The sequence below is a fragment of the Anas platyrhynchos genome, chromosome 13 (genome assembly GCF_047663525.1).
Source record: "Anas platyrhynchos isolate ZD024472 breed Pekin duck chromosome 13, IASCAAS_PekinDuck_T2T, whole genome shotgun sequence".
NCBI lineage: Eukaryota > Metazoa > Chordata > Aves > Anseriformes > Anatidae > Anas > Anas platyrhynchos.
The window spans coordinates 7,179,905-7,192,045 of NC_092599.1; the positions used below are offsets into that span (position 1 = coordinate 7,179,905).

General features: G+C 45.7%; 1 protein-coding gene across 5 annotated transcripts in view; it reads left to right on the plus strand.

Annotated features, from left to right (window-relative positions):
• Nucleotides 1-10,432, plus strand: part of ADAMTS9 (ADAM metallopeptidase with thrombospondin type 1 motif 9) — a 75,892-nt gene extending 65,460 nt beyond the window's left edge. For 4 of the 5 annotated variants that reach the window (XM_027468026.3, XM_027468022.3, XM_027468024.3 and 1 more), the window contains 8 exons: nt 1,562-1,694; nt 1,924-2,018; nt 2,176-2,270; nt 2,366-2,499; nt 3,682-3,773; nt 5,199-5,303; nt 7,009-7,103; nt 7,536-10,432. In XM_027468026.3, the coding sequence (XP_027323827.3) occupies nt 1,562-1,694; nt 1,924-2,018; nt 2,176-2,270; nt 2,366-2,499; nt 3,682-3,773; nt 5,199-5,303; nt 7,009-7,098 (744 nt within the window). In that variant the 3' untranslated portion in view covers nt 7,099-7,103; nt 7,536-10,432. Of the gene's footprint in view, nt 1-1,561; nt 1,695-1,923; nt 2,019-2,175; nt 2,271-2,365; nt 2,500-3,681; nt 3,774-5,198; nt 5,304-7,008; nt 7,104-7,535 lie in introns of those variants that run through there. The other variant, XR_003500396.3, reaches the window with a different exon arrangement.
• Nucleotides 10,433-12,141: the final 1,709 nt, after the last annotated feature.

Consider the following 12,141-nt stretch of genomic DNA (forward strand, 5'->3'; position numbering starts at 1 on the left):
ACTGAATGCTTAGTCAGAAAGTGGGGTCATTGCCAAAAAAGGGTCTGAACCCCTTGCTCCAGAGCAGCAGGAGTGATGTATAGCTGGCAGCCGGAGTTGATCCTGCCTGTCCGTGTGTGTGAGCAAGATGTGGGAGCCAGCAGAAGGCCAAAAGATGGGTAATTTGAGCCTTAAAAGGATTTTTCTTTCTTCCCCCCACCTTCTTCCTCCTCCTTCCAAATGCTGGGACAGGGCAGGGGAAGGAACTTAACCTTTCTGTAAAAGTTATTTGTGCCGACCCATTTCTGGGGCCTGAACTACAAGATCAGATTTTAGTTAAGGTGATAACATTTCACTTCTTTGGGCTTCTGACATTCTTTGAAATGTGGTGTTTCTCCCATAAATTTGATTTATTAACCCAGCTCAGGCATTTGTAGGAATTTGTCAAACCTTTACAAGGCAATGAGGGTCAAGTCAAGCAAAATGCAGTGGAAGCTGTCACAGTAAATGGCAGAGCTGCTTGAAACCTTAGTTCCTCGCGCCCCACAGGAAGCCTCAGATCCTCCCTGCGAGTCAGGGCAGAGGAGTTACAGCAAAGAGCTCAGCCTCGATTAATTGGCATTTCCCCCCAGAACTTCAGCGCAAAATACCCAACTCGTTAATGCACCTCTGTCGAGAAGAGTATCCATTTCAGAGAGCAAGATCTCTATCCCTGCTTGGGGCTGCTGAACATCCCAGGGACTACAAAGTGCCGTGACCCTTCTCACCTCTGATTTTCTGAGGGGTTCGGTGTAAATTACCATCACCTTTGATGGACAAATAGAGCGTGCTGCTCTGCTCCATCGTGAGGTTTTATGGATGTGGAACTGATAAAGAGCAAACGCCAAGCTGCGAATGGCGCGAGCTGCTGAAGGCAGTCTCCTTCACAGCGTGCTGATGCACACAAAGCATTTCCAAACAGATGAGCACCCTCATTTTCTTGGTGGCCTAAGCTGGTGCCTGTTTCAGCTGATTTTCAGTTCTCAGGTCACCCTGTGGCCTCCTGCAGCAGCCAGCTGGGCTGAGCTGCTCAGGACCTCCAGTGGCCTCTGGTATTGCAGCCTTGGTTTGGACCATGGAAGGATGACCCAGAATTTGCACAGTTTAGTCATTTTTCCAGACGATGAGGAATAGAGCTTGCAGGCTGTGTATTTTTGGTACAATTAGAAGACAACAAACTCTGTCATGGTTGCTCAGAGGCCTGTCAGTGGCAGGGGAGCACTTCTATGCCACTTCTGGTGAACGTTTCTTCCTTGCACAACCTTCCTCCTGCAAAACGAACATTTTTGCTTGAGCACAGGTCTCAAACAGTAAAGTATGTAAGTGCTAAGTGAAGTATAGTCTTCTTGAAATAATTAAGGATGATGATAATAAAGAAAGGATTAAATAATCAAAGGGACTACTTGTCTGATTAAAATTAAGCCTTTGTGGGATTGGGACCTCTGCTGCTGTCTCTTTATACAAGGGAAACTGGCTGCCTCTGTTCTAGTCCAGAGCCCAAAAGCCCTTGAGATAAAATAGGAACCTCTGTCTGGTCTTGCAGTGCTCCGTGACCTGTGGCGTTGGAGTCATGCACCGGTCAGTGCAGTGCTTGACAAATGATGACCAGCTCAGCAGCTTGTGCCACACGGATTTGAAACCCGAAGAGAGGAGGATGTGTCACAACGTCCATGACTGTGAGTCTGCAGCTTTGCACCTTTCTTTCCTTTTCTCGCACCTTGAACTTCTGTTTACTCACGGAGATGTGCTGTATTTCCAAGCACTGGGGCCATCCAACAAAGCACTAAGGCACTTCAGGGAGCTCTCTTAAAAATAAACATCTTGTCTTTAGGCTGTGGATGTCTCATAAAAGAAATGTTGATGTACCATTGCTCAGTGACTGTAAGTATTTCTGTTTTGTTTCAGGTGAATTACCAAGGAGTTGCAAAGATGTTAAAAGTCTCAAAGGTGTCACTGACGATGGTGAATATTTCCTTAAAGTCAAAGGGAAGACATTAAAGGTGCGTTTCAGCAACAGATTGATGGTTTATGCATTTCCCAAAGGTGCAAGAGGACCCTGCGTGTGCTCCTCACTTCCACTTGCATTTTCTACCTCCAGTTTTCTAGGCATTCCTTTTGCTCGTGATGCCTGACAAAATTACGGCTTCTCTCTTTCAGGTGTATTGTTCTGGGATGCAGACTGACAGCCCAAAGGAGTACGTGACCCTTGTAAATGGGGATGCAGAGAATTTTTCAGAAGTGTATGGATACAGGTAAGAAATGCCTTTAATTCTGAGCTTTCCAATGTTTTTGTTTGCTATGGCAATATTTTCCTGTCATGAGTAGAAAGGGTTTTCTTTTGATTTAGATTGCATAACCCGACTGAGTGTCCATATAACGGGAGCAGACGAGAAGACTGCCAGTGTAGGAAAGATTACACAGCAGCTGGGTTTTCCACCTTCAGCAAAGTAAGGCTGGACCTGAACACTATGCAAATAATAAGTGAGTAAAAAACAGGGCCTTGCCATTAAAAAACAATGTTTATTTTACATAAATGTAGCTGTAATTACAAGCAAGCAGAAGTAGTCTAGTGAAGGTTATTCCTGAGCTCTCCTATTAAAAGCTGCTTTTGGACCTGGTCACCTTTGCACTTAAAGGCTGCAGCCTGAGCACATCAGAGATGCACGGTGCCAGCCTTGGGGCAGTAGGAAGGTGAAAGAGGCTCCTGGCAGAGTCAGACCTGGTAAAATAACTGGTGTTGAGAGTGATGGAGAGGGGGCTGTGGGTTTGCAAAGGGGAAGGTAATTGTAGCTGTGCAACACCAGTGGTACCCTGAGACCCAGCATGCGAGGGAGCTGGGAGGTATCCCCACTGCTCAGGTACATTTTCAGCCCCCTTGGCTCCAAGGATGCTCTTAGTTTCCAGCAAACGTTTTTAAAATGCAACAAATTGTTGCTGGTTCATTCAGTAAATAGCAGAGGTTTTTTGGCAAATCAAAGGCCTTCCTTGTAAAATGACTCTCTATGTGACAGGGTTTTTTATCACTTTATTTTCAGGACATGAGACCTCACCATCTATTAATCTGTAAAAAGCTTCTAATAGTCTGTAAAAGCTCCTAGGAGCCACCCTCAGGGAATCTGATACCAGCTCCCTTTGCATTTCAAAAGGAGCTGGGCACCCACCTCTGTCAGGCAGGAGCTATCTTGCATCCCCATCAAAAGGAGTCTCACTTACTTCAGATCGCTGCAAAATACCTCAAATCCCTTTGAACACCTGAGCTGGAGCACCCAGGCTAGGGGCAGTCTGGGGACAGTTGTTTGGCTTTGTTCAAAAGGAAGGTTTAGAAGTTGCCCCATCAAAATGGGAAATTGTCCGATAGAGAAACAAAAGGAAAGGCACAGGTTCTGGTTTTGTTGTTATTTATACCTAGGCCCTAAATCTTGAACCCAACCATAAAACTGAGCATATGAGGGTCCTGTGAAATTCAGTCCTAGTGTGCTGGGAGTTGTGTGGGATGAACTGGGGATTTAATATTAAAAATCCAGCAGATGAGGTCTCAGCTCTCAAGATTAATGCGTGAAATGAGCTTTAGTGACTTCAAACATTAGCAAAGAACATGTTCACATGTATTTTGTCTCTCCCTGCGTCTTTCTTGCCATGTTATTCACCAACTCTTCTCCACAGCAACTGACTTACAGTTTGCACGGACGCATGATGGACGACCTGTTCCTTATGCCACTGCTGGGGACTGCTACAGCGCAGCCAAATGCCCGCAGGTATTTGACAATAGCGTTTCACAGGAATTGGTGCCATTTGTCATGTCCAGGCCCTCTATTAATTACTGCTGATCACATCAAGCAGACTCCAGTGAGTGTCCCGTTCTCAAATCAGCAGTCAGAAACTTTTCCCTTCGGCCGCTCTTCCCATTTCTTTAGGAAGGTGCCAGGGTGTTATCAGACAAGCAGCAGAACTAGCTAAGGGACATCTCCCAGGGCCTACTGCCCCTGAGGGTGCTGAGAAAGTCACCATTAAAGCAGAAAAAGCAGAAGAAATGAGGCAGGGAGAAGGGCTGTTGTGTGCACGTGTGTTTGAAGGTAGGGAGAGCAGCCGGGCACAGGCTGAGTCACATCCTCAGCTGCTTTGGGAGGTAATGCAAGATGTCAAGCTCAGTTGCTTGGAAGAAATATGTGCTCTTGAAAGTCATTAGGAGACTAATTAACACCGTGCTACAGGTGGCTCGCTCTTTGTCCTTGGCACACCTCGCTTTTGTGGAGCTGGGGGATGATGAGTGATGTGTTTGCCCAATACCTTGGACTATGCAGACCTTGTTGGCAAAGGGCATTAGGTGAGGAGCTGCAGCAAAAGGCGGCAGAGGGCAAACCTCTCCATCTCCTTCTGGCACTTTTCTGCACGGCTCAGCAGCTTAGGGATTGCCTTCTTACCTCAGGAAGGCTCATGAATGTTAATGCCCATCCTCCCAACCAGGCAGCTCGCTCCTCGCAGAGCATCTCCATTGCCAGGGCAGTGATCATGGGGAGCAAAGCGCAGCGTCACCTGGTACAACGATGGGTCAGCCTCGGGGTGTGCCCAGAGATCCCAAAATGGGCCAGGCTGGGGTCTTCTAGGGGATCTCAGGTGGATGCAGTCATAGCCCTGAATTTTCTATCCATTTTGTGCATTTTGAGATGGGGGGAAATGAAGTGAAGGACATTTCTAAGAAATAAATGAAAGAGTTCTGATTTTACTGAAGTCTGGGGAAAAAAAAAAAAAAAAAAAGGCTCAGTGGAAAGTACAGAAAAAAGGACAAGTGTGCCCTCTCCAGTTGAGGAGGGAGAAGTGAGAGCAGCTGCAGCACATTCCTGGGGTACCTTCTCCATCTGCCGCTGGAGCACATCAGGCTCCGCAGCTTGCCGTGGAAAAGCCAAGAATGCCCTCAATCGGCAAACCACGAAAAAGCAGCGGAAAAGAGAAAAAGCAGTGAAAAACCAAGCAAAAGCCCCTCCTTCCTTGCAGCCACAAATGAAAATGAAATTCCTGACCTGAGACATGCTGTGATTTGTACACTATGTGCTAATTACTGTCAGAGCAATGGAAAAATTGGAAACATTGCTGACACGATCCTGTTAGAGAAGTGATGCTGTGGCAAGTGTGGCTGAGGCACAGGGCTTTGGGATAACCAGGCTTGTCTGCTTGCTTTTTAGGGTCGCTTCAGCATAGACCTGTATGGGACAGGCCTGTCCTTAACGGGAACAGCGAAGTGGCTCTCACAAGGGAATTACGCAGTGTCGGAAATTCAGAAATCCCCAGTAAGTTGCAATTTTAATTATGGTTATGCCCTCTCGTGGGAAATTTCTAATGGCCACGTCATCTTTTGTGGCAACATCTTCCAATTAGATGCTAACAAAAATCTGACATCGATCATTAGAAACAAAGTGTTGCCCATAATTGTAGTGGGGAGGATGTTAGTGGGTTTAACTTGATCCAGGTTATTGCAGTTAATTAGTGAGCCTGCTTAGCTTTGCATCTGCACACTGTGAGTGCTGTGGGGCAGACCTATCTGTAATTAGTTGGCTGTGGTGGTGGGCATAGTGTGTGCATTTTGTGGCAGGCAGGGCTGGGGGCACTGGGGCAGGGATGCTGAGTGGGGATGAAGCGTGCACCCTGGGAAGGAATTGTTCCCAAAACGTTTGCCCCTGTTAAAACTGTCCTAAAGAGGTCACTGCAGCCCTTTAACAAGAAGCAGATTGTAAAATGTCCTCTCCTGGGCTGCCTCGAGCCCATGAGCCTTGTCAGTACTGGGGCTAGTAAAGGAGCCTTTTCAACAGAGGGGTTGGATCCTTCTGGTCTGTGCCCTGGTGCAGGTGTAAGAGGACTTGCACAGACCCCGTATGTTAGTTCTGGCTGGCGCTTTGCTGTTCTTCTCCACTTCAGAGAGGAGAGGCTCGGGCAGCCACCTTCGGGGTTGCAGAGGGCAGACACAATCACGGCTGGCAGAATTAAAACAAGCTTTAAGGGCCGAGGGAGGCTAAGAGACAGCTCTTACCTCCCTCACCCAGTGGCATCTGTCAAGCGTTGCTCCAGGGGTTTAATTGCCAGCAGGAGCAGAAGAAAGGAAGGGACAGCGAGAAGAGATGATAGCAGCCTGCTGCAATCACAGATCGATAGTGTCAAGGGCAGGAGGGAGCTCGCCTAAAAATAAATGCTTTGTGTGAGCTTGTCCTGCACTTAAGCCCAATTTTCTGATAATTGAGGGTTGAATTCCCCTCAAGGACTGTCTGTCCATGGTAGTCACCAAGAGGAGAAAACTTGTGCAGAGGTGGGGTGAGGAAGGCCAGATGGAGGTGTTGCCGATGCTGGCATCAATTGTGACTTGAGTCACCCCATGCTTGCTGGAGACCTGGCCAGCCCAGGACTGCGTTTTCCTGGGTCTCCTCTGGGTTTGGAGGTACAGAGCTGATGGGGAACAGCACCATAGCACATGGCACAGCCTCACCGCATCCCCATCATGTCCTTGCTCTGGGGGCACGCCAGCTCTTACCTTCCAAATAGATGTTTCTCGGTAATGTCTGCAAATGTCCTCTGTGTCCTTCACATGCTCGCTCACCACCAAGGTGCTGTTCTTGTCTAGATGTGTTATTTCTCTCTCGTGATCCAAGTTTTCCACTCATTACAGTGGAACAAGCAGTTACTCACTGTAGGGCAGATTGGAGAAAGCAGATGTCCTTGAGATATCCCTCCAAATGGCCTTCTCCTTGGGCATCTTGCAGTGTAATAAATCAAAAGTACCCTTTCTTATTTGTGTTCACCATCTGACCTGGCAGTACTAAAGGGAATTACATTTGCATACATTTAAATATAACTGTAATTTTGCAGATTGATTTAGGCATTGTTTGTTTTTCTTCCAAGACATTTTCTATTAAAGCCCTGGCTGGAGTAACCCAGATCTGGCTCTTTCACAACCTGGAGTTCTTAAGCCCTTACATGAGATGTTGCTTCTGTTTTTGCCTGCAGGATGGTACCAAAGTAGTGGGAAAATGCGGTGGTTACTGTGGGAAGTGTACTCCATCGTCTGGAACAGGCCTCGATGTCCAGGTGTTATAGCAATGGTAAGTGCCCTGCCGAGAGCAAAGGGGAATCTTCCCCAAAATGTCCTGCTGAAGGCACACAGCAGGCAATGGCTGCAAAGCATCCAGCTCCCATTCCCCAAAGCCAGCTCATCACTCAGGTCTGGGGCACATCTTCTGGAGACTTGCTCCAGTGATAATCTGAAAAATGCCTGAAAAGTCCCACGGGACTGATGGACGCACACTCCTTTGTGAGGGGCTTCTTACATGGGGCCAGCGAGCGCACCATGGGCAGCAGGAGCAGCTCCAGTGCTCCCAGTAATGCCCATGGGAGTGATGCTGTCAAAGGGAAGCACGTTTCCACCTTGCTGGCATCTGCCTCAGCTCAGATCCCACACTGGTCTCACCACTTACAGGTTTTGAAGGCAAAACTGATGGCCTGACTCTGACGTGCTCCTCATCTGTGCTTTGCAGGTTGTCTGGGAGCAGCCCGCGGAGACGAGATGGATGAAGGATAGCGATGCAATACCTCTGCCTTCCACTTTTTTATCTGTTTATGTGTGTATATAGATCGCATATTCTTAATGTACAGTATAATATTTATGTTTGGAATTATTTATTTTGATTTAATATTTTTGTACGTAAAATCATTATATTAAGGCTGCTTTTACTATTTTTATTTTTTATTGTTAAATCCTGCAGTCAAACCACTGCATTTTGCGTACTCTACATTATATGTAGCATTATGACAAGTGATACTTTATTGTCACTGTATTCAGTTGTTTACTTTCAATCAGTAATTTTCCTTCAGTTACGGGCTGCTTTGGCCCTCTACGGTGCTACACAATCTGCATAGGGGTATTTTTGGCATTTCAATCTGTCTTTCTGTAAGGAAAATAGACAAGACGTGCTTAAATTTGATGTTAGTGATTAGGCCAACAGCACTCAAGGAAAACATGACAATGAATACAGTGCTAGTTGCATTAGCAATCTTTATCTTTTAGGTATGTTTTGAATTTCACATGACCTCTGTGGCCAGTGCTAAAGCACTGGTTTGGTGCTAACATGGTATTTATTAACGCTCTGTAGTTTTAGTTAATCCAGTGCCTTTATCAGTGAGAAAAGGAAGAAAGCAGAAAAATTGTCAGGCGATTCGAATCGATTGAGATCTACCCCAGGTTCAGGAAAATTCCTGCAGATGGATCTTCAGCTGAGCCCCTTTTATTGGTAGGGCTCCGAAGCAAACTCGCTTTTCAGAAAAAAAAAAAAAAAAAAAAAAACACCATACATTTCTCTGCTAATTGCATGTGCCACCGTGCTTCCTGGCTCCATCTGGCAGCGGGGTATTAACTCATCCAGGCAGGCTGATGAGCCCATATGTTTCCCAAGGCTGAGAAGCACCGCAGCTTATTAGGGACGTTGTCACAAAATCCAAACGCAGAGCCCAAAGCATCTCTGCTGCGCTCCCACCACCCGCAAGCACCTGCCTGCGTGGCTGGGGGGAGCAGGGCACATAGGGGCTGGGGACAGCACGTCCTGCCCTGCTGCCCCGCAATGCTTCCTGGCTTCCTACTCACTGGCAGCCCATCTGCAAGCACGCAGGGCCGGGCAGGCGGCAGCAGCGAGATCAGCGTGTACTTGCAGATAACTCTGCCCCCCCCCTTTGAAAACAGCCTGCTTTACGCCTACTTCTGTATTGCTTCGTATCTTCCTGGTAGGGCATCTGCGCTCTTTGCTGTCCGCAATCCAATGTACAACCAGACCTTTAATGTTTTTTTTTGTTGTTTTTATTTTATTTTATTTTTAATTGAGGGGAAAGCTCCCATAGGCACCACCGCGGCTGTGTGATGACTGCAGCTCCGCCTGTACATAGCCTGCTGCTTGCGGCATGCCACGTTTTTCGCAGAGCTTCGTAGCACGTTGAACGGGGGTGATGTGACCAGATTATTTTTGTAGTCTATGACTATGTCTCTTAATTCTTTCTCCACAATTTTACTTAGTTATAGGAAGACGCTGCCCCGCTGCCGTATGTCAGGGCAGCCAGCAGCACAAAGTACAAGGAAAGGAAGCTTTTTAGCACAAAATTGCCAGCAGTTTGGAAGACCAAAGAGTCTTGTCTGCTAATCTGGCTAAATCTTTCAATTTTGGATGCAAACGCTCAACAAACCCATCCTCAGGATCTTCTGCAAGTCTTTTACCTGCCATTACCCAGCTCCCCAGAGGAGGAGCAGTCAGTCTGTTACAAAACAGTCAGATCAATAGCAATAAATTGTCAGATCCCTGGATTCATAATGCATGTATTCAGCCTGCAGAATGAAACCCGTCAGCCTGACAGTCAGGTATTGATATATTCACGTAAATCGGTAGACATCTAATGTGTGAGCAGGGTCCTGTTAAAAGGCAGCAGCTAAAGAATCGGTGCTCGGCACTTACCCATGCGTGCCTCTGCCGCTCTCGTTAATATTCAGGCTTAGAGGAAAGAATGAGACTATCTTACTCATCATTTGGGGTGATTTTTTTGTTTTTTGTTTTGTTTAATAGCACATAAAATAAGTAGATATGATCATATCTTAAGGCTGATTTCACCTATGTTGTATGGCTATGAGTAGCAATGAGGAATTATGCCTTTCTGAGAAAAATGCCAAAAATACCATTTCAAAAGTCAAAGAAAAGAAAAGGGAAAATGGAAAGGGAAAAAGGGATAGGGTAAGGGAAAAAAGGGATAGGGAAAGGGAGAGGAAAAAGGGAAAAGCAATAGTTACGGAATAAAGATTTTTTAATGATAATTGCTCATGTATAACTTCTGTAGGGGAAAAGGGAAAATTGCACTATGAACTTTAGAGAGAAACAGTGGTGCTTAGAAAGTACAGGCTTATTATATTTTCTGTAATGAAGTGAATGGCTATTTATAAAAAGAAATATTATTTTGACCTGTACACATTCCTGTCTACCATATAGATTCATAACAGCTAATAACAGAGCAAGAGAAACCTAAAAAAATATTAAATAAACTATAAGGGAAGAATTGATAGATCACTGATTCACTAGATTATGATTCATTAAAGGGCTTCATTAAATAGGAACAGACTTTGAGGACCAGAGGCCTTCAACGCTTCTTGTTCAGGAAACAACTCTGGGTTTTGTATATCAATGCCATTATTTTTCTACAAACTTTTTGTTTTGTTTTGCGAGCACTTTCCTGTACAGTATTTCTTTTCTTTCTGATTATATTCAAAAGGAAATGAAGAGACCTGTAAGAGATGTCTGTATGGTCTTTCTGCATTTGCCATCGTATTTCAATACCTGTGTGCTATTATAGAGGCAAAATACTTTGTACACAAGGGAATAATACAGTGAATGGTAAACATCCATTTCTGTGCTGGTTTTTATTCCCAGGCTTTGGGTTCCTTGTTCTCTTGTCTCGTGTGAAAGGAGCAGGGGGGTAAGGAATGCTGCTCGTGCAGAGCCCTGCCCTGCGGTCCAGAGTCCTGGGTTGATGCTCCCAATTCTTGTCCAGGGGGGAACAGCCCCAGGTACAAGGCGTTCCCCTCATTCTACAAATGTGCCTGAAGAATGACTTGGGATACCGGACCCACTAGTGATGCTGCAAAAATAAATCAACTTAGAATTTTTTGGGGGAAAAAAAAAAATCATTTCAAGTCTACAAGAAAATGTATGTGGAACAAAGTTGGGTTAAAAGGAGGCAAACATGGGGACCAACTCCCAGGAAGGAAACCAAGCAGCGAATTGCAGCCAGAGTCTGGCATCTGCTGGCTTGCCCTTAGGCTGGGTGCTACAGGCTGCAAATGGGGTGATGGTAAACAGGGATGCCTCCTGGGGAGCCCTTTTAGCCTCCACACAGCCAGGATGATTTCCTCCAAGCTGGCAAGCTGTCATCTACTACAGCTCCTGCAGAATTCCCTGCGTGGATTTAGTTTTTTCTTTCTGATGTTAACAAAACAGACAATAACAGAGATGTGGCAGCAATCACAAAAGCCTAGGTTTTCTCCCAGCTCCCCCCACTCCTGGCCAGTCCCTCAACCTCCCACAGGTCCCGGTGCTTCAGAGTTTCCCAGGTTTGTTCCCACCCACCGTGATCGCACGATGTCCAGCTCTGACATGCCCCATCTCAGGGTGAGAATGGTGTGAACGCAGCAGAAGCACATACCTGAAGCTGTGGCTCACCAGAGCCTTTAAGCACGTACTGAAATCCCACAGAAGTCATTTGCTAAATGGTGACGTGTCAGAGTTCTCCTTCGGGCTTGCAGCCAGCTGCCTTTTCCAAGAGGACGCTGAGCTGTGTCATCCATCCCTGTAGCTCAGCGACGTGATGGTACCACCACACTGGCCAGCACCAGGAGCAGCCAGGGAGGCAGCTCAGCCCCACAGCTATTTCCCCAGACTTCTCTCCTTAATTGTATTAACTGTCTTCAAATAGTTACTCCTAAATGGCCCAAAGCTTTCCATCAATCAGGATTGATAACCCTGATTGATAACCAATGCTGTTTCCATTCACATTCACCAATAGGTTTGAAGGCCAAATTTAGCATATTGGAAAACCAAAGCCTTTCTCTTTAGCAGTGTGTGTTCTGCTTTGGGAGCTAAGCTACATGCAAAAGCACATTCCAGCAGCAGGCTTTCTGCAATTACGTAGCAGTAGAGATATAAATAGACCGGACTATTTCCTAAAAGATAATCTAATTTATTGTCATCATGGCAAATCGGCAATTATATGTTTTAAAGGATACTTTTCTTTATAACATATCATTACCCATTTTCAGATTACATATTCTTAGCAAATTCTGACTGTGGTGCAACTCTCTTCACTTGGTAATTTCAGTGTTGCTAGCAAAAAAAAAAAAACATGGTTACTGGTTAAAAATTCACTTGACAGAAAAGCATTTGTTTCTGAGCTGAAGGTCTCTATTTCTGCCTTGTGGCAGGCAACATAAGTCCCAATTAGTGTTACTAATTAGTTAACTTTCTATAAACAATTTTATGTCAACACAGCCCCAAGTCAGATTTACAGTTTAAAAAACAAGGTTCAGAAATGGAAGTAGAAATAGACCTGGAAACGGAA